This window comes from Dendrobates tinctorius, unplaced genomic scaffold, assembly GCF_039654945.1.
Source record: "Dendrobates tinctorius isolate UK_male_01 unplaced genomic scaffold, ASM3965494v1 ptg000073l, whole genome shotgun sequence".
Lineage (NCBI taxonomy): Eukaryota > Metazoa > Chordata > Amphibia > Anura > Dendrobatidae > Dendrobates > Dendrobates tinctorius.
The window spans coordinates 15,389,070-15,407,618 of NW_027361741.1; the positions used below are offsets into that span (position 1 = coordinate 15,389,070).

An 18,549-nucleotide genomic window follows, 5' to 3' on the forward strand; every position below is an offset into this window, starting at 1 on the left:
TGTATTGAGAGAGACAACTGATCAGCAAAAGTACTGTTGGTTTACGGGCCTAAGGCGGCCACAGTGACGGAACTGACAGGAGCGTCGAAGAGTGAAGAGGGGACGGTGTGTACATGTACGTCCCCGGTGTAAAGTACGGTGTGCTGGAAGCGGCCCTGGATATGGATGGCCGTGAGGGAGATATTGTGGTGTACTGTTAGGGCCATCAGTCGGACGGTGAGAGAATAAACTTGGACCTGTTGAACCCGAAACCTGCCTCATCTTGTGTCTATACATTGCTGCGCAGTACACAGAGGGACCACCCCCCAACCTGGCCCACCGACCCTACATAGGTACAAACACATGGGCCATGCACACAGTGAACAAGTCTGTAGGACAGTGTTCACACCACCAAAAGACTGAAACACAGAAAAACACAATAAAACGTGTAAAAATACTCTGTTGTAAAAAAAGCAACAGTAAACAGCAAGTGCTAGTAAAAAGATGATAACAACAGGGTATTTGGTTGATACGTTTTTTGCAAAAAATGTATACTAAGCCGCTCTATCAAACTTCAATGTAACCCGTATCAGAGCAGTCCCTAACTGATGTATTTAAAAACCTGATCATGTGTATAGTACCTATATGAGCATGATTCAGACAGGTAATGTCCGACGTGGAAATGCTGCAGAGAACAGCTTTCATGTGCATGGCCCACAAGGAGAGAGTGGAAACCTCCCTAATCTTGTAAAAACAAGAAATCAATTAAATACAAACACATGGGCCATCATCTTTTTACTAGCACTTGCTGCTTACTGTTACTTTTTTACAACAGAGTATTTTTACATGTTTTATTGTGTTTTTCTGTGTTTCAGTCTTTTGGTGGTGTGAACACTGTCCTACAGACTTGTTCACTGTGTGCATGGCCTATATGATTGTATTTAATTAATTTCTTGTTTTCACAAGATTAGGGAGGTCTCCACCCCTTCCTTGTGGGTCATGCACATGAAAGCCGTTCTCTGTAGCGTGTCCACGTCAGATATTACCTGTCTGAATCCTGCTCATATAGGTACTACACACATGATCAGGTTTTTAAATACATCAGTTAGGGACTGCTCTGATATGGGTTACCTTGACGTTTGGTAGAGTGGCTTAGTATACATTTTTTGCAAAAAAGGTATTAACCAAATACCCTGTTTTTATCATCTTTTTACTAGTACTTGCTGTTTATTGTTACTTATTTACAACAGAGTATTTTTACATGTTTTATTGTGTTTGTCTGTGTTTCATTTTGTTACCTAGGGCAAGAAATTAGTTCTGACCACAATTTAAAAGGACTAAGATTTTTTGCATCTCACCGGCACCCCCTACACCACTTGTGCACATACCTTGGCAGCCCCCACTGCCCCTACATGATTTCATTCATAGCACTCACGTTTGACATATAATGCTGCTCCTGGGAAATAAATATATTCTCATATAGTTTAGTTTTGCAAATCTGCATGATAATATTTTCTTATACAATGTCTTTGGTCCATTAGTTGGTGACACATATGGTAATCCTTTAATCTAAATGTAACATGAGATAACATTCTACTAATACAGAAAAGGATTTACAAGTCTTGTCCCAGGAGAGAAAACATAATGCATGATGTCAGAAGTAACAATGAATGATTTAACTCTTGCCAGCACTAATTGAAAGTATAGTAAAATATTAAAGTGCTTCAAATTAAATGACCGGGATGTTAATTCAGGGCAACATTTACTAAAAAATGTGTAGGAATTGTGTGGAATAGCCCAGATTAGCGTATGAAAGTAGCAAACAAGGAAAAACAGACTGAGTAGTAAAGTAAATGTCAAAGTAACCTAAAGAATGGTGTTCTTTTTCACTAACAATATAAAATGACATTTCAATAATAGATGTCTTATGACAATTTGTGTTCTTGTAAATATTGAACAAGTTTTATATATTTGTTGATACAAGTCAATAGGCTTAGGTGAAGTCCTGTACTCAGGAAATGTATCAGTGCTCAAATTATTACGCTGCAGTTGTAAACTCTATGGCTGCTCATGCCATGCCTTGATGCATAGATGGCATACAGTATTCACTGCTAGAGTCTATTTTTACCCTGACTATCCTACTGCACAGTTCCCTCTGCAGCTCCCTTCAGTGCATACCTTCCCCTCCATGTGTCTGTGCCTTATAGCACTTTGTGCCTGCAGTCTCTCAGTGCATTGCCTTGGATGTTATACTATGAAGGCTTCCTAGCAGCAGCCTACCAGAATACCACACAATCTGTCACCTTAGGTTTGTACTGAAGATTTGGTTTCTTTCCTGCCTCCCTTTCCCATTCTCTGGAGCATGTGTCTTCTTTGCAGCCCATAGCCGTACCTTTCAGTTTCCCATTCACTCTTGTTTCTCTTGCTGCTGTGTACATCCTTTCTTTCCCACTCCCTGCCCTCTCGCTTCCTCTTCTCTATCACACTGCCTTGTCTCTCTCCCTCCTTCTCCATTTCAGTACAGTATCATTCTTTTCATAAACAGGCACAGAGCCCTCTCTGTGCATTTCTGTGCCTCTCCTTCCTCTTCCCCTTTAATCAATAGCCACACCAGGAGAGTTGCTCACATGAATGAGTCCTTGTGAATCTCACCCCCAGACATCTTTCAGTGGATGTGCAGACCAGAGCTGGAAATCTTGCTCAACTACTCTTTACTTCTCCTGGTTTCCTTAAAGTCTGAGTCATGCTGACCCGTGGAATATGCCAGGCTCCTGGTCCCTATGTCCACCCTTTCATCCTCTTCTTCCTCATCCTTCTTCTTGGAGCACACGCTGAAGGTAAGAAGATGCTTAGCATCAGTGATAACAATGTCTTTCCTCATCTTCCTGCAAGCACTTTCCCTTTAAATTGTTATTGCATTGAGTGCTTTAAATGTTATAGAAAGGCATAAAGAAAATCCAAGTAGCAGCAGGGAATGAGCTATAGCTTTCAAGGCTTAATCAATTAGTATTGCCCTAGTGCTGCAAGATATATGGGAATTGTAAGAAACTGGTATGTAGGACACAGAAGCACATGCTCTTCTGACTAATTCTTCTGAGAAAGTAGCATTGTACTGTGAGCTGCTTCTTCTCACTCTCTGATTATGAATATTTCAGTACTTACAGTTTAGAATCTGGTTTTCTACATGTTAGCCCAGTATATATTCCATAGACTCCATTCAGCTTGAGATGTGGATATTCATTTGGTTTGAACTTTCTCACTCTGGGACTTTGCATTCGTTAGAATAACAGGGCAGTGTAAGGGTCCACATCTGATCCCACTGCACCTGGCGCTTTTCTGAAGCCAAATATTGTGTGAGAGTGAAAGTTAATCTTTGAGAAGGATTCAGCTCTGTATCTTTTTTTTTAAGCAGGATGGTGAGAATTTTTTGCTTTTGATCTTTTGCCTATCCTTACGACTATTATTAAATTGTGAATATGCAGTCTTTTAGATTTCAATCTTTTTTTCATTATTATTCCCTTTGCTGAGTCTCTTCTCCTGCTCTACAATGGGTAGATTCTTACATCTCTTTCACTTAGATCAGGAAAGATTTTTTTTATGCATTTGATGTTTTTTTGCCTTGTGATTTCAATGTATTTCTGTGCTATGAAATGTTTATTAAAAGATATGGCCCCCTTTTCTAAGTTATAATGTGAAACTGAATCCAATATCTGAAGGCTAGATACTTAGATAGACTGTCTCATCTAGAATGTGCAATGCAGTCAGTTACAGATAAGATAAGGACGGGGTTATCTTCTGCGTGTTAGTATAAAGAATCATGAAAATCCAGAAAATATAACTGAATGGTGATTGCAAACCATGTCAATGAAGCTTCTAATTATGGCTACACATGGGTAATCATCAGCTTTCAACCAAGGAGACATAAACTGGTCATCAGGTGAGAGCTTCTATAGACATGTGGTTTATTCTTATGGAAAACCATGTGTTCCAATCACCTATTACTTGTAACAATGTGGTCAGTCCTGTAGATGTGCGGATACTAAAACATCCTACAGAATCACACTGTATAAGGTGTACCCTGAACATATGAACAATATCGATATTCAGGAGGTTAGTGTTATAAAGACATAATTGTCTCAAATAATTATAATTTTTAATTAAAGAATAAGCTTGATGCTAATGAGATCTAATAATTTTATAGAATTCTATATAGAAGTTGATAATTATAAATTGCTTAAATGTAGACTATTTGATTTTTTTTAAATAAAAAAAATATCATTTTTCTTTTTACTTCTCTTCATTGATAAGATTGATTTTTCATGTCGTTAATTGGACTTACTGTGAAAGTCTTTCATGTGTGGTTTTTATTTTCCAAGAATCCAATCACTTGACCTAAACTATGTGTTGTTACTTGTGGCACATCTAATGTATTAAGGCAGAATCGAGAATGTGTGTCTAATAGTATCTGAGATACTGGATACTGTGTTAACACATAAGATCTAAGAAATGATATGATTGTATCCATCTAATAAGGTTGGCTGCTTCTCCAAAATGGCAATGTCATGGTTGGATATTCTGAAGATGGTTTATCACTGAGAGAAAGGCAAACATTTCTGACTCTGGGTCTCAGTGTTTTATCTGTAAGCTTTAAAAGAAAAGCTACAGCACACATCATTGTACATTGTGATCAGCCACCAATTGCACACACGGTGACATCCACGAGTAATTAAACTCAGAATGAAATTTTGGATCAAAGTAGATAAGTAGTTGTAGATCTGTTTTATCAGCTTTCGCCTCGAGGGCTTCTGGTGCTGCTTCCATGCTTGTCTTGAGCTGTGCCAATGAAATACAGAAGTCTATGGAGTGTTCTTCTGGCTGTAAAAGGTTCTCTACATGTTGCCATTTTAGACATATCATCTGTCTGATAATACTACAGGTTCCGTGCCCAATGTATTAGCATAGGTTGTCCACAGGTCTCAGATAAAGTCGTACTTGTATTAGTAGTTTAGTAAAGCAGACATAACAATGGATAAAAAGCAGCAATGTTTATTTTGAAATAATGTAGTGAAAAGGTGGAGAAAAGCTGTACAGATGTATTGGCGATATTTGAACATTTACTATTACTATCACTATTACTAGGGGCAGACTTATCATTAATGCAACCTGTGCATCCACACTTGGACCGAAGAGGTAAGGAGGCCCATTTCTACATTAAAAGAAGGTGCAGCTTTGCATTTTTAAGAGCTCTTGGGCTGCAAAGGGCCCATAAATTGTTCTTGCACAGGGGCCCTTTTCTGCCTGTGTATGCCAGTGACTATTACCATTTTTTTAAAGGATTCCTCTCATCCTTCTAGCATTCTTGTCTTCTAGCAGGAGTTTAATAATGTACTGGACAATCCAGTCAGCAGGTATGATGGCACTATTACCAAGACAACCATGGGATGCCGAAACCTCTCCTTTACATCTTTTTAGAAGCAACTTCTGACTTTATATGTTTGCCTATCCAACAATTCCACTTAATCTGCCAGATGTATCCTCAACCAGATTTAAACTTTTGCTAAGAGTTAAGAATGGCAGCATCATTGGAGATATCCTTTAAAAAAAAAAATTAACTTACATAATCTTTAGATCACATTTTATAAAACTTTTATGCAGATACACCAAAACACATGCAAGATTACTTTTCTCCTTTATACTGTCCCAACACCAAAATTCAAAGTGTGGTTGAGTAGGTGCAGATACCATCCACCATGTCAACCCTACTGTGTATTTTTCTCTTTTTGCCTAATAGTGTATGAATCCACTGAAGACCAGTTTCATTCAGGCTTCAATTAATTGGTGGTATATAATGATTTCCTTAAATATGATATATCAGGCCTGATGGTATTAAAGGGGTTGTCCAGTATTAAACTACAAATCTATAGTGACTCTATGTGACTTTAGAATTCTGAATCCTCACATCGTGTGCACTGTGCACTGTGAGGGTTCGCCGATGTCGGCGCTGGGAACGTGGTCATGTGACCACAAGTATGCGATATGCATGGTCACGGCAACATCCCAACTAGATGGGCGTTTCCTCTCTCAATGCATGTGTATTGAGTGAGGCCGGTAACAGTCTAGTTGGAATGTGGCTAAGAGTATGAATACCTCTAGAAAACTCTCACAGTGTTCAGTGCACGCGATGTGAGGATTCACAAGTCTGCAGTCACATAGAGCGTCTGCATCCTTGTAGTTTGAGACTGGATAATGCCTTTAACGTGCCAATAATGTGCATAATAAAGTAATGTCCTAATAGAAAATGTCATTATTATGACATACCTACAATTTGGGCTAATTATTTTGGGGTGTTTTTTGCAATGAGACTTTGAAAATCTTGGCTTTGATTGATGCAACTATTAAGCTAGCGAGATCGCTGCTGAGTCACAAGTTTTGTGACGCAACAGCAATCTCAGCAGCGAGATCGCTGTGTGTGACACAAATCAGCGACCGGCCCCCCCTGCTGGGTATCGCTGATCGTGCTCGAATGGCCTGGACATTTTTTTAATCGTTGGTCTCCCGCTGGCCAGCACGCATCGCTGCGTGTGGCAGGCGGGAGACCAGCGATCAGCGAGCTGGAGCTGGTAACCAAGGTAAACATTGGGTTTCTAAGCGCAGCGCGGCGCTTTGAAACCCGATGTGTACGCTAGATACCAGCGCGCTGGTGCAGGGAGCTGGTAACCAAGGTAAACATCGGGTTTCTAAGCACTTGCACGGCGCTTAGAATCCCGATGTTTACCTTGGTTACCAGCTCCCTGCACCAGCGCGCTAGTATCTTAACGTACACTGCGGGTAACTAAGCGGCGTGCATCGCTTGTTACTCGCGTGTCGCTGTCCTGATCATTGCTGAGATCTGCCTGTTTGACAGCTCACCAGCGATCATGTAGCGACACACCAGCGATCCTGACAAGTTCATATCGTTGTCGGGATCACTGGTGAGTCGCTATGTGTGACGGGGCCCTTAGGTATCACTATACAACAATTCTATTAAATTAATTGTTTTCTTATTTAGAGCGATTGAAATGTATCATCACCCGCTGTTTGGAAATGTTTAACTAGAAGACTGGCTGTAATTTACACATGTGTACTTGCACACATTCTTACATAATATATAATGTAAATTTCTGTCTAGTTTCTTACTATAATATAATCTCATATACCAGATGCTTCAAAATGGGACATGTTTAACGCATAAATAAAATGTTTCTTAAAAGAACACATGGTAAGAAATATGACAGTTCTACCATATGTGTTTAAATAGCAGAGGTGTGGGGAAAAGCTGCAATGATTAATCAGTGCCTTATGACGCTGGAGCTATGCCATTAGTTAAACGCATCTCTTTTGCACTTGAGTCGCTTGTTGTTTTATTGTGTCCCTGATAATTATGATTCCCTCTATGTTATCTTTCTCCTTGATAAAAGTTTTCTTGACTAATTATGTTGAGAAAATCTTCTATACATTAACCACAGAGAATGGCTGTGATGCTCACTCCTTTCATTTAGGTTACTGATTTACTAACTATGGCATTCCATCCAGAAATTTAGTCATAATTTTCCAAATTCAGCACTGTGAAAAAGTCTGAGGCTTGGTGTTAATAGCTTATTTTTATCAAGTTCCTAAATGCAGAGTGAAGAAACAAAACATAAATCTACCGTAAGTCAAATCAGTCAACAATATTTAGTGTGCCCTCTCCTTTGTCTTTAATACAGCAGCAGTACTTCTAGATAGACTTGCACACAATTTTTGAAGGAACTTGGTATGGAGATTGTCCCAAACATCTTGGAGAACTAACCACAGATCTTCTGTGGATGTAGACTTGTGCAAATCCTTTTGTATCTTCAGATAATCCCAGACAGAGTTGATGATGTTAAGATCATGGCTGCACTTTGTGCATAGTTGATTCGAAGCTGTGGCTTTTTGGCTGCATTCGCTCCCTGAAGACTTCTCCAAAAAGCAGATAGTTGCTGCTGGGTTGCACTGGTTACTGCTAGTTCTGAGCTTATGATGCTGCTGAACATCTTTCAAATTCGAATGGAAACTGTTAGGAATCTGGGTTCTATGCTGCCTATGCGGGAATCCAGATTCTCACATTTGTCTCCAGAGGCTGTCCTTTTTTCCAACTTCTGAGCATGCCCACGGGACGAGCTCCCATTGGAGTTCAGGAGTCAGGTGCTCAGGTCTTGCTCCTGATTCCATTGGCTCAGCTCAGGGCTCTGGAGATTTCAGGCAGGTCCCGTACCTATAAAAAGTGTGCATGGCCGCTATCCCATGCGCTAGTATTTTCATACTGCTGCTGTATGTTTGGTATTGGATGCTTGGACTGGTGGATGACTTATTATGAAACCCCTTCCCTCTGATATTACGATTGTGTGAGTGATTGGGCAGCCTCCAGTAGCAGCTCTAGCGCCAGCGCGTACCAGCCATACCTTTTGCAACAGCTAAGCGTCCTGCATTGCGCCAGCGTCTTTGCAGCCTCCTGGGTGTTCGCAGTTGCGACACCTTGTACCTCATTTTTTACGGTAGGTCTAGAGGGGATAGTCCTGGGGTTTAAGGCTATTTCTGTGACCTTTAATACCGTGTCCACATCCAAGTCGGTGACGCTATACAGACTCAGCGGTATTTGTGCTTTAAGTTTGCAGCTCTGTGTCCTTAACAGAGTCTGCTTCAGTGCTCTCTGGGTGCAGTTAACCCTGTGTACATTAGCACTACAGTGCTCTGCCTCTCTAGCAGCGATCATATCTCCTGCCGCACGGTGGACCCCGAGTGGCGAAGGCACTTTAATTTTTTTTTTTTTTAGTGCCTTCCGCCACTCCTAACAGAAACATGATGCATCTTTCATTTGCTGTACTAAGCTTCCTTGGCCTAGCAATTCATCTGCGGTCCTCAGCCGACCAATGCATCTACGTTCCTCAATGTTGCCCATTTTTTGGTGCTTATTTAAAGAACTTGAACACCACATCTTGAAATCCCAGTCTGCTTTGTAATATTTGCTTAGAAGAGACCTTACTGATGCAGTATAACTAACTTGTGTTTTATTGCTGATGTCAGTCCGTGGTGTAGACCTGTGACATGAAATGGTCTTCTATAACTTCATTTTTGTAGTTTGGCTGTTCCTCACTCAATTTTCAAGCTCATATTCTACTGTTTTGTTTCAGTTAATGACTGTGTTTCATCCTATATATAAATGATGATCATTATCACTTCTTTGATATAGGTGATATAGGCAGCATCAATAGTAAAAAGTTGGTCACACTTGTCAAGCACTATGCTTGTCAAGTGTGACCAACCTGTCAATCACATTTCCAAGCGATGCTTGAAATCGCTTGGAATGCGCAAGCATTCCGCAAGCAAAAAATGCTTGTTTTTCACGGGAAAAATGCATGCAAATTCACATGCGTTTTACCCTCGCCAGGAGTTGCGGAAATGTTGCGGTAATTTCTGCAGCATTTCCAAACATGTGCCCATAGCCTAACAGAAATCGAAGAAAACAGGATATGCTTATTTTACATAAGGGATACAAAATAACTAAAATGAGAAAATAAACATTATCCGACCATTAGAGGAATAAACTGACAACACTTTCTATTCTTATTAAGTGAGTAATATATTTTATTTTTTGATTTGGTGGCAAATTGATATGCTTAGTTACCTAATATCTACATTTTCAATTGAAATATGAAATGTTTCCTTTATTAACAGGTAAAGATGTCTGTTGTGTGTATAACCTTCTTTTAGAAGTCAGCTATGCATGTCTCCACTTTAGATCTCATTTAAATTTCCCCATTTTATTGAGCAGTTTTTATAGCTGTATTCTCTATTATATCTACATCATACACACAAGTATGCATAAGCGCATTAATATACAATACATCAAGCCACGCATTATGTAATGCATTGCGAATATGAAAAAGACTGCCTGAGCCTATTTATGGAATAATTTTAGAGCTCTGTAAGGAAAGCCTACATTATTCTAGTATCATATATTAACTGCACAATAATAAATAATGAGCTTTAACTTATTTTGAAACCACATTTTTAATGCTGTGTATACAATACTTAATAATACAAAAAATATCAACTGGAAATATTCCATAATAATGATGCATCCTATTGCCAAACACAGCACAGATACTTAGGGGGAAATTCATGAAGACTGGCATTTCATACAGTGTTCTTAAATCAGAATTCGCTGTAGTAAGATGCACCAAATTCATTAATGAATTTGGCGAATTTTTCAGCTGTCATAGAGAATGTGCTGCAGTCTTTATGCTCCTTTTGTGGCATTAATTATAGTAAATCTGTTGGGCCACACTAGACCACGTCCATTCAATTAAGCTCCACCCATTTTTAAAAACGTGGGCAGAGCCAGTATAAAAACACTAAAAAAACTCTTCATTTTTAAGGTTGAAGGTAGCTATAAGTCCATGAAATTCAACCTTTAACCTAACATCATGAAAGGTGTAACATTTTTTGTGTAACTGTGTGTCGTTCAAATATTTATGACTTTTTAAAGGCAGTTGGCTATGAAGTTACTTAAAGTTCTGATTGTATTGGTATTACCAATAAATGTGTCACAAAGTACGCAAAGAGTATTTGCATTTAAATTTAGCTTGGGTCTAAGGTATCTAATGCTAAAATCCAAAAATGGTTGCAATAGACAAAGTGAAATCATTGAGTATTAGGCACAGATGTTGTAGACAGTGATGTTAGGTTTCAAAAGTCTGCAGTCACAAAGAGTAACTGCAGACTTTTAGCGTAAGGTCAGACAACACCTTTTTCCCCTTCCATAAAGGTGATATTCAAAAGTCCCAAATGTAAACTTATTTAACCCAAACGGTAATCATCGCAAAGTAAAAACTCTACAATTGTTTTTCAGTAAACTCACCTTCCCCCCACAAAAAAATGCAGCAAAATACCACTGACCAGTGGAATCATCATGCCAAGATAATTTTACCACTCAATGGATGTAGTAAAAGGAAAAGCTAAAAACGAAAGGAGGAATTGCGCAAATTAAATGCTATCATTCAAAACTACAATTTGGCATGAAATGATCGAGCCCTTACATGGGAAAAATGGGAGGAAAAATGGAAGCTCAAAAACAAAATTTGTCCATCCATGGCAAGAAGGGGTTAATATATTTGCTAAACACGATGGGTTTGGGATTCCTTTCTTTTCTTGTGGCACTTGTTGCCAGTTTTTTGCACCAAATTCTTCAACATTGGACACTTGTTCATCAATTTTGTGCTAAGTAAAACATTTTTTTGCTTGACCTGTTTTGCATACATTTCGTAAAATGGTGCAAAATTTTCAAAATAATAACAGGCATAAAGAAAATACCTCCAGCAAGTGCTGGAAATTTTGTGACTTTTTAAAAATTTGCATTTGTTGAATCAGCGGAAAGCATCTAGTAACCCAAACTTCCACCCACAATGGTGAACATAAAGGAATTAAAAAACAGGTGAGCACAGATACAGTAAGTCATACTTCAAAAAGACACAAATTAAAAGAACAGTTGGGCGCAAATGAAAGAATAGGCGAAAACAACTAAAAATTAGGCAATAAAATCAAATGCAATAATGAATTGAGCCCTTTATTGTCTTCTTCACTGAGAAAAGATAAGAAATTAAAAGTTGTGGTCTTTTGGCCCTATTTACAATACACATTAGTTAGATGTGTCTATTTTCTGAAAAGATAGGTGCGCTTGAGGTTTTATTTTGGCTCAGATATTTTAGTGTGCTGGATATGGAAGCTTCAGTTTTTATGAGTTATATAACTGTCCTCCTCAAACACCATCCAACTTCTTTCTTTGCTTAAGTCACCTTTTTACATCTTTATCTGTGCACCTCATATCTTTGTTCTGATAACCGTCCCATATAAAGGTTCCTTCAAAACCTGCTTATGCTCCGCTTGAACTGTAAATGGTCCTGGACTAGTATCCTACTGTATAATGTCTTCTTCAGACACTCTAATAAATTGCTTTCCTAAATTACATACAAACTCTTCTCTTTAATGCTTCACTAATTTAATAAGTATTTTCAAGTTCTTAACTAAGTGCTCCACTCAATTGCTCTTGTCTTAATTTTTATTATGGTTCTTTCCTATGTACTATTCTTCTATGTGCTCTGATAAGCACTCAATCAAATGATTCTTTGGCTGATTATATAGTTACTACTTTTAGTAAACTTCACCTTGTATTATGATAGGATTACTTTTTTAAAGGGAATCCGTCACCTATTTTTTCGCCTATAAGCTGAGGCCACCGCCATCAGGGGCTTATCTACAGCATTCTATAATGCTGTAGATGAGCCCCCGATGTAACCTGAAAGATAAAAAAACAAGTTAGATTATACTCACCCAGGGGTCAGGTCCGGTCCTATGGATGTCGCAGTCCGGTCTGGCGCCATCTTCATGCGATGACATCCTCTTCCTTGCTGCCTGTCGTGGCTGCTGCGCAGGCATACTTTATCTGCCCTGTTGAGTGCAGAGCAAAGTACAGTAGTGCGCAGGCACCGGGAAAGTTCAGAGAAGCTCATCGCATGAAGATGGGAGGCGCCAGACCGGACCGCGACACCCATCGAACCGGACCGGACACCCGGGTGAGTATAATCTAACTTGTTTTTCTTATCTTTCAAGTTACATTGGCGGCTTATCTATAGCATTATAGAATGCTGTAGATAAGACCCTGATGGAGGTGGCCGCAGCTTATATACGAAAAAATAGGTAATAATAACAGATTCCCTTTAAATCTATGATCCTCATTCGAGAAATTCCCATTATTCTTATCATTAAAATGATAGAGCTTTAGACTATAAGAGAAAATTTATATACAGTATTGACCTGTCACTCTGTCAGTAATATGCCTCAGAATTAAAAGTCTTTACCTTAATACTGTAGCTCTACCAGTGAAATGCACATTCTAAAGGTTATTTCTGAATGATAATATTATTTATCTATTTAATATCACAAGAGGCAAGACTTAAAAGTAACTTACCACCAAGAAAATGCAGTCAAATCTGCAGCCACCATATTAAATGCTGAAAGCAGCAGTATAATTTGTGCTTTCATCATTTAAATCCCTGGTCTTTTTGAGAGTTTTGGTCCAGTGGGACAGTTATCTCTGTAAGCACACAAACAAAAAACGCTATCAGTCACTGATAAGACTGCCCACTGGGAAATCTCTCACAAAACTGTATGTTATTTCAATTAGCGCCTCCTGCTCTATAACATGGCACCTGCAGATTAGACTGCTTTTTTCATGGTGACAGGTTCTCTTTAAAGGGAACCTGCTGTCATATTGATGCGGTTTGAACCACTAGTCCATGCCCCACTCCTCATGCCTGAATAGTTTCTCCCTATGTGTAAACTTTTTGATAAAGACAATCTATCATCAGATTCATATTGCCACAACCAAGAGCAGCATGAATCAGATGAATCAGATATTCGCTGTATTATTGCAGTCAGGTATGTTTTACTATGAAACAGCAGCTTTTCAGAGTAAATATTCTTTAAATGAAAAGCCAGAGAGGGACAACATGTCCTAGCTCACTAGTCCAAGCCCGATACATTCCTTAGTTGGCTTCTCTCTGTCCCACTGCCCATGATTGACAGGTTTCTCTCATAGTCTATTTAGCCATGAGACGTAGCCCAAAGCCAGATCTTTAAAATATGTTTACTCTGCAATATCCAGTGCTACCTAGTAAAAAATACCTGGCTGCTATTGCACAGACAGGCTTTGATTCATTCTGTCCATGTTCAGGCAGCAAGAATCTGATGAGGGCTTCACGTTAAAGAGAACCTGTCAACAAACCGGTAAAATCATTCCAGCGAAATGGGCCAATTTATTTAGTACTAATTTTTATTATCTGTTAAAAATAGACGATGCTCATAGATTCTTTAGGCTGTTCTGCATAAATACTCTGTGAGCAATGCCTACTCGGAAACAAAATGCAATTTAGAACTAAATAAAAAGGACCATATCTCTGGAAACATGTAGCAGAATAAACTGGAAGACACATTGTCCCGTGTCTCCTGGGCAGCAAAACAAATGGGAAGCACAGTGTCCCGTGTTTTTAAACATCGGTCACCACTTTTACACAGGAGGCACCACCATGTGTAGTCGAACCACCCAAGTGTGTGATAGCTCTGCTCCCAGTATGGAATGAAGGGCGTAGCAATCTGGAAACTGGAGGAGGATCATTGCGTCGATGGCAGGTAATCCTAACAGGGAGTACACCTCATTATAAATCAGGAACACCGGACAAGTGGCGTACAAATCTGTGTGCGCCTAGCCACAAATCCTAGTAGGATTTGTAGCACAGCAAATGCCACCACTTGTCCCGTTCCACCTCTCCCCACTTTGTTGGCTCAAAGTGAAAATAACATCAGCATAAAAGTTGTATAATTTTAGCGCAGCCTCGAATTGCACCAAAATTATTGGACTTTTCAAAGCTTTTTTTAGCCAGAATACTGGCCTTAAAGCCTTCATTAATTGGGCCCACTGTCTTTATGAAAGCCCAATCTACCCATGAAAACACTAGAATATTAGTTCTCCTTTATCATACTCTAAAGTTTATATTTGGGCAATGACTTTCACAAGACTTGGATTTATAGTCAGTAAGCAGAAAGTTTTAACTTAATCTATCACTCCAGAGAATGTATTTCCACTGGTCTAGTGTCCAAAACTAATGTGTTTTCCATCATTCCAGGTGGCACATGACAAGTGTGACAGATGCAAGCTTGTATAAATGTGCTCACTACTGGAAAGCCAAACTACAAAGCTTTCTATTCACAGTTTCCACAGGAAGTCTGAAGATGGGATTTTTTCTGTTGAAAAATTTTTATACTTCAGCCTCGGCAGACATACTCCTTGATCCACTTCTGTGAGCTTGTGTGGCATGCTGCTTCATGGCTGAGTTGCTGCTTCTAGACTTTTCCACTTCACATTACCAGCACTTACAGTTCTAGCTGGGAAGAAATTTGACAAACTGACAGGTTGAAAGGTGGCATAATATGACAGTGACGCTATTCAGACTGAACCATTCGACTGCTAATATTTCTCTAGGTTGTATTTCAATTTTTATGTTTCAACTGGTAGTACTGAGAGTAAACTGAAATGCCCTGAGTAGAAAAGGGAATGTATTGGATTTAAATAAAACAGAGATAAATGTGATTTTTTTTTTAATACTGGTATAAATTTAATATAATGTGTACCCCACGCCCCATCAACCCATCAAGTATAAGTATTCTTACAGCAGTGCAGGATATTATGTTGCTGTTTGAATGGCTGTTATATGAGTTTCATTTAGCTATAGCATTCATTGCATGCCAAATTTTGAAAGTCATTACTAACAAAATATGAATTGTAAAAATCAATTTGTTTTAAGAACCAATAGAGCCACAATAAATAGGAATATGGCTAACTGATTGCTGTTTCCAATAACGCCATTCATTTCTAAAAGTGGCTTCAGTCTCTTGTTCTTGAAGGAAATCTAGTTGTAAGCCCCTATAGGTTTATGGCCTGTTTAAATATCACTCTCATTAAAGAAATTTATTGACCAATATTTCAGTTCTTCAAACACAGGGACAGTAAAAGTAGCTCAGCTCACAGAGCACATAGGATACACTGACAGCATAAATGGTCATTTATATGGGCCAAAATATAATCAAAGGGTTATGCCCAACTCAGCAAGGGGGGCCCAACTGCTGAAACCTACACCAACCCTTAGAAGGGGTCTCTGAAATGCTTCATTAGCATGGAACATGTGCAATATGCATGTGTATACTTAGTAGTTGATCCAAGAGACAATAATGTATAGCTCTAGAACAGTTACCAGACATAATAATCAACAAGATGACACCATATGGTTTACATGTGTATAATTCATGAAAGGTCACACCTTTAGCATGTATGCAACAAAATGTAAACTGTTAAGATGTATTTTATTACATATACACACAGCATGCATCTAATCTATCACAAGAGAAAATCAAATTGTCAGTGCTGCAGGCTACAAGGTCAAAGAAATCCATCATGGTAAAACTATGCTTGGTGTAACAAAAATATATTTATGCAGTTCTATGTCCTCAACTCCCATATATATCTCAGAAGCATAGACTAGCAAGCAATGATAGGATCTGTTGTGACACTTCAATTAATAAACATAACTTCAACATATTCAATACCCATCAATATTAGCATTATATTTTATTAGCGGCTTAGTTATATGGTCCCTTATTGCTTTTACTTTACTTATTTTTTTGTTTATGTAAATGATTTTTCACAAATACTGTGCGTTTTATGACTAATATTTTACTCACTCCACCTCGCTCACTAGTGCTCAAATTTGACCAATTATCTACTAATGAATCTTAACTGTGATAAATACATCGTTATCACCAACCAACTGTCTAATGTAAAGGACAGAATCTAAATAAATAATAAAAAATAACTTTAGGTAAAAAGTATGAAGCAAATGCTTTATTGGGATAAATATAGTGGGCAGAGACAAAAAAAAATGAATAGACAGCAAGACATTTAAAACATAAATGAGGTGGAGGGACATAGCTTATGTAGAAGATTAAGTAATATAGTCTGGGGTGCATAGGAAGGTGTACCCCCCAAAAAATGGGAATTACTTATTTTTTTAATTCAAGATAACATTTTGAAAACATTAATCCCCTTTGAAATGCTGCCCGTTAGATGATATGCACTTGTCCCAACGGTTTTTCCACTATTCGAAATACTTTTTATATTTTTCTGAACTAATGATGTTAAGTGTCTCCAGTGCTTTTTTCTTAACCTCTTCTATGTTCAGACAACTCTTTCCCTTTAGGTTTTCTTTATTCTTGAAAGGGGCTAGGTTGGCCGAATATGGGGGGAGAAAAATCATTATCATGCTGCTTTTAATTAAAAACTGGCTGATTTTCAGCGCTGTGTGGGAAGGAACATTGTAATGATGAAGTGGTCCCCCAATTGCTAGAATTCAGGTCTTTTTTTTCTCACTGCCTCTCACAATTGTTTCAGAACTTGCAGATAGTAATGTTGGTTCACTGTGGTGCCCTGAGGAATAAATTCACTGTGAACAACTCCTTTGATGTCAAAAAATCAAAACATTATGGACTTAAAATTTGATTTCACTTGCCATGTTTTTTTTCTTGGTGAGGAAGCTGTCTTCCCCTGGCTGGCTGCTATTTTGTTTCAGGATCATTGACAAATCACAAAGATTCATCCCCTATGATGACTTTTGAGAAAAAAATCAGGGTCAGGTTGTGCCTGTTCTTTCAATTCCTGACACAGTCTCAAACAGTTCTCCCTCTGATCATCGTAAAGCAGTCGTGGAACAAACTGTTCAAATCTTCAGTTGGGATTCTTTGGCAAGAACTCCAGGAAATTCCAGTTATTTCCTCAAATTCTTTGATTGCTTTGCGATGATCAAACATGATGGTGTAGCGCACTTTTTGAACATTTTCATTCTTTCCTTATGGACTTTGAAGGAAGATCTAAACAGGGTTCATCTTTAAGTGACATTTGTCCACTTCTGAACAGGCAAACCACTCGCAAAATCTTGCCCGCTTTAGAGCTTCCTTCCTATAAGCTCCCAGATGCATTGAAACTGTTTCTGCCACTATTTTCTTTAACAAGAAATAGAATTTGATGTTGGCGCGTTGCTTCATAAAGTTTTCCATCGAAAAATCGCTGAGAGCGCTGAGAGGTTCATAAGAACACATTTACTCTTTCTGCTGCCATAGTTTCTCATGATTGCTACTTGGACAACTGAGCAGGGAGCGTGTCTAGTAAGAGTACCTAGCAGGAAAAGCCAGCACTGCCAACCCACTTACCCGCAGAAAATAATTCTTGCCTTTTCTGGATACCCCGTTGTATATATTAGATACCAGGCTGTGAGATGAGATAAAATAATTCCAAGGACATATGAAGTATATAAAATGCAAGTGCATATATATGTGCCAGAGCTTACATAATTCTGCTTGCTCACGTTCATGTGTTTCACTCACGCATCGGAGCCCTTGGTGGCAGGTTCACAACCTTGACTTGCATGTGTATCTTATTTTATCCCATGCTCTTTATAATGATGACATTTTTAGCTATTGAGTTTTTTACTGTTGTGAACGCAAAATGTTTCGGCAACTCGTTCAGCAAACATCCATTTCAGCCATACAGTTGAGGCCAAAAGTATTGACACCCCTGCAATTCTGTCAGATAATACTCAGTTTCTTCCTGAAAATGATTGCAAACACAAATTCTTTGGTATTATTATCTTCATTTAATTTGTCTTAAATGAAAAAAAGACAAAAGAGAATGAAGCAAAAAGCAAAACATTGATAATTTCACACAAAACTCCAAAAATGGGCCAGACAAAAGTATTGGCACCCTCAGCCTAATACTTGGTTGCACAATCTTTAGCCAAAATAACTGCGACCAACCGCTTCCGGTAGCCATCAATGAGTTTCTTACAATGCTCTGCTGGAATTTTAGAACATTCTTCTTTGGCAGACTGCTCCAGGTCCCTGATATTT

At 38.6% G+C, this 18,549-nt stretch overlaps 1 protein-coding gene across 1 annotated transcript in view; it reads left to right on the forward strand.

Moving 5' to 3' along the window:
* The first annotated feature begins 2,118 nt into the window (after window positions 1-2,118).
* Window positions 2,119-18,549, forward strand: part of SEZ6L (seizure related 6 homolog like) — a 711,555-nt gene continuing 695,124 nt past the window's right edge. The window contains exons 1-2 of the mRNA XM_073582661.1: window positions 2,119-2,287; window positions 2,638-2,816. Coding sequence (XP_073438762.1) covers window positions 2,723-2,816 — 94 coding nt within the window. The 5' untranslated portion in view covers window positions 2,119-2,287; window positions 2,638-2,722. The remainder of the gene's footprint in view (window positions 2,288-2,637; window positions 2,817-18,549) is intronic.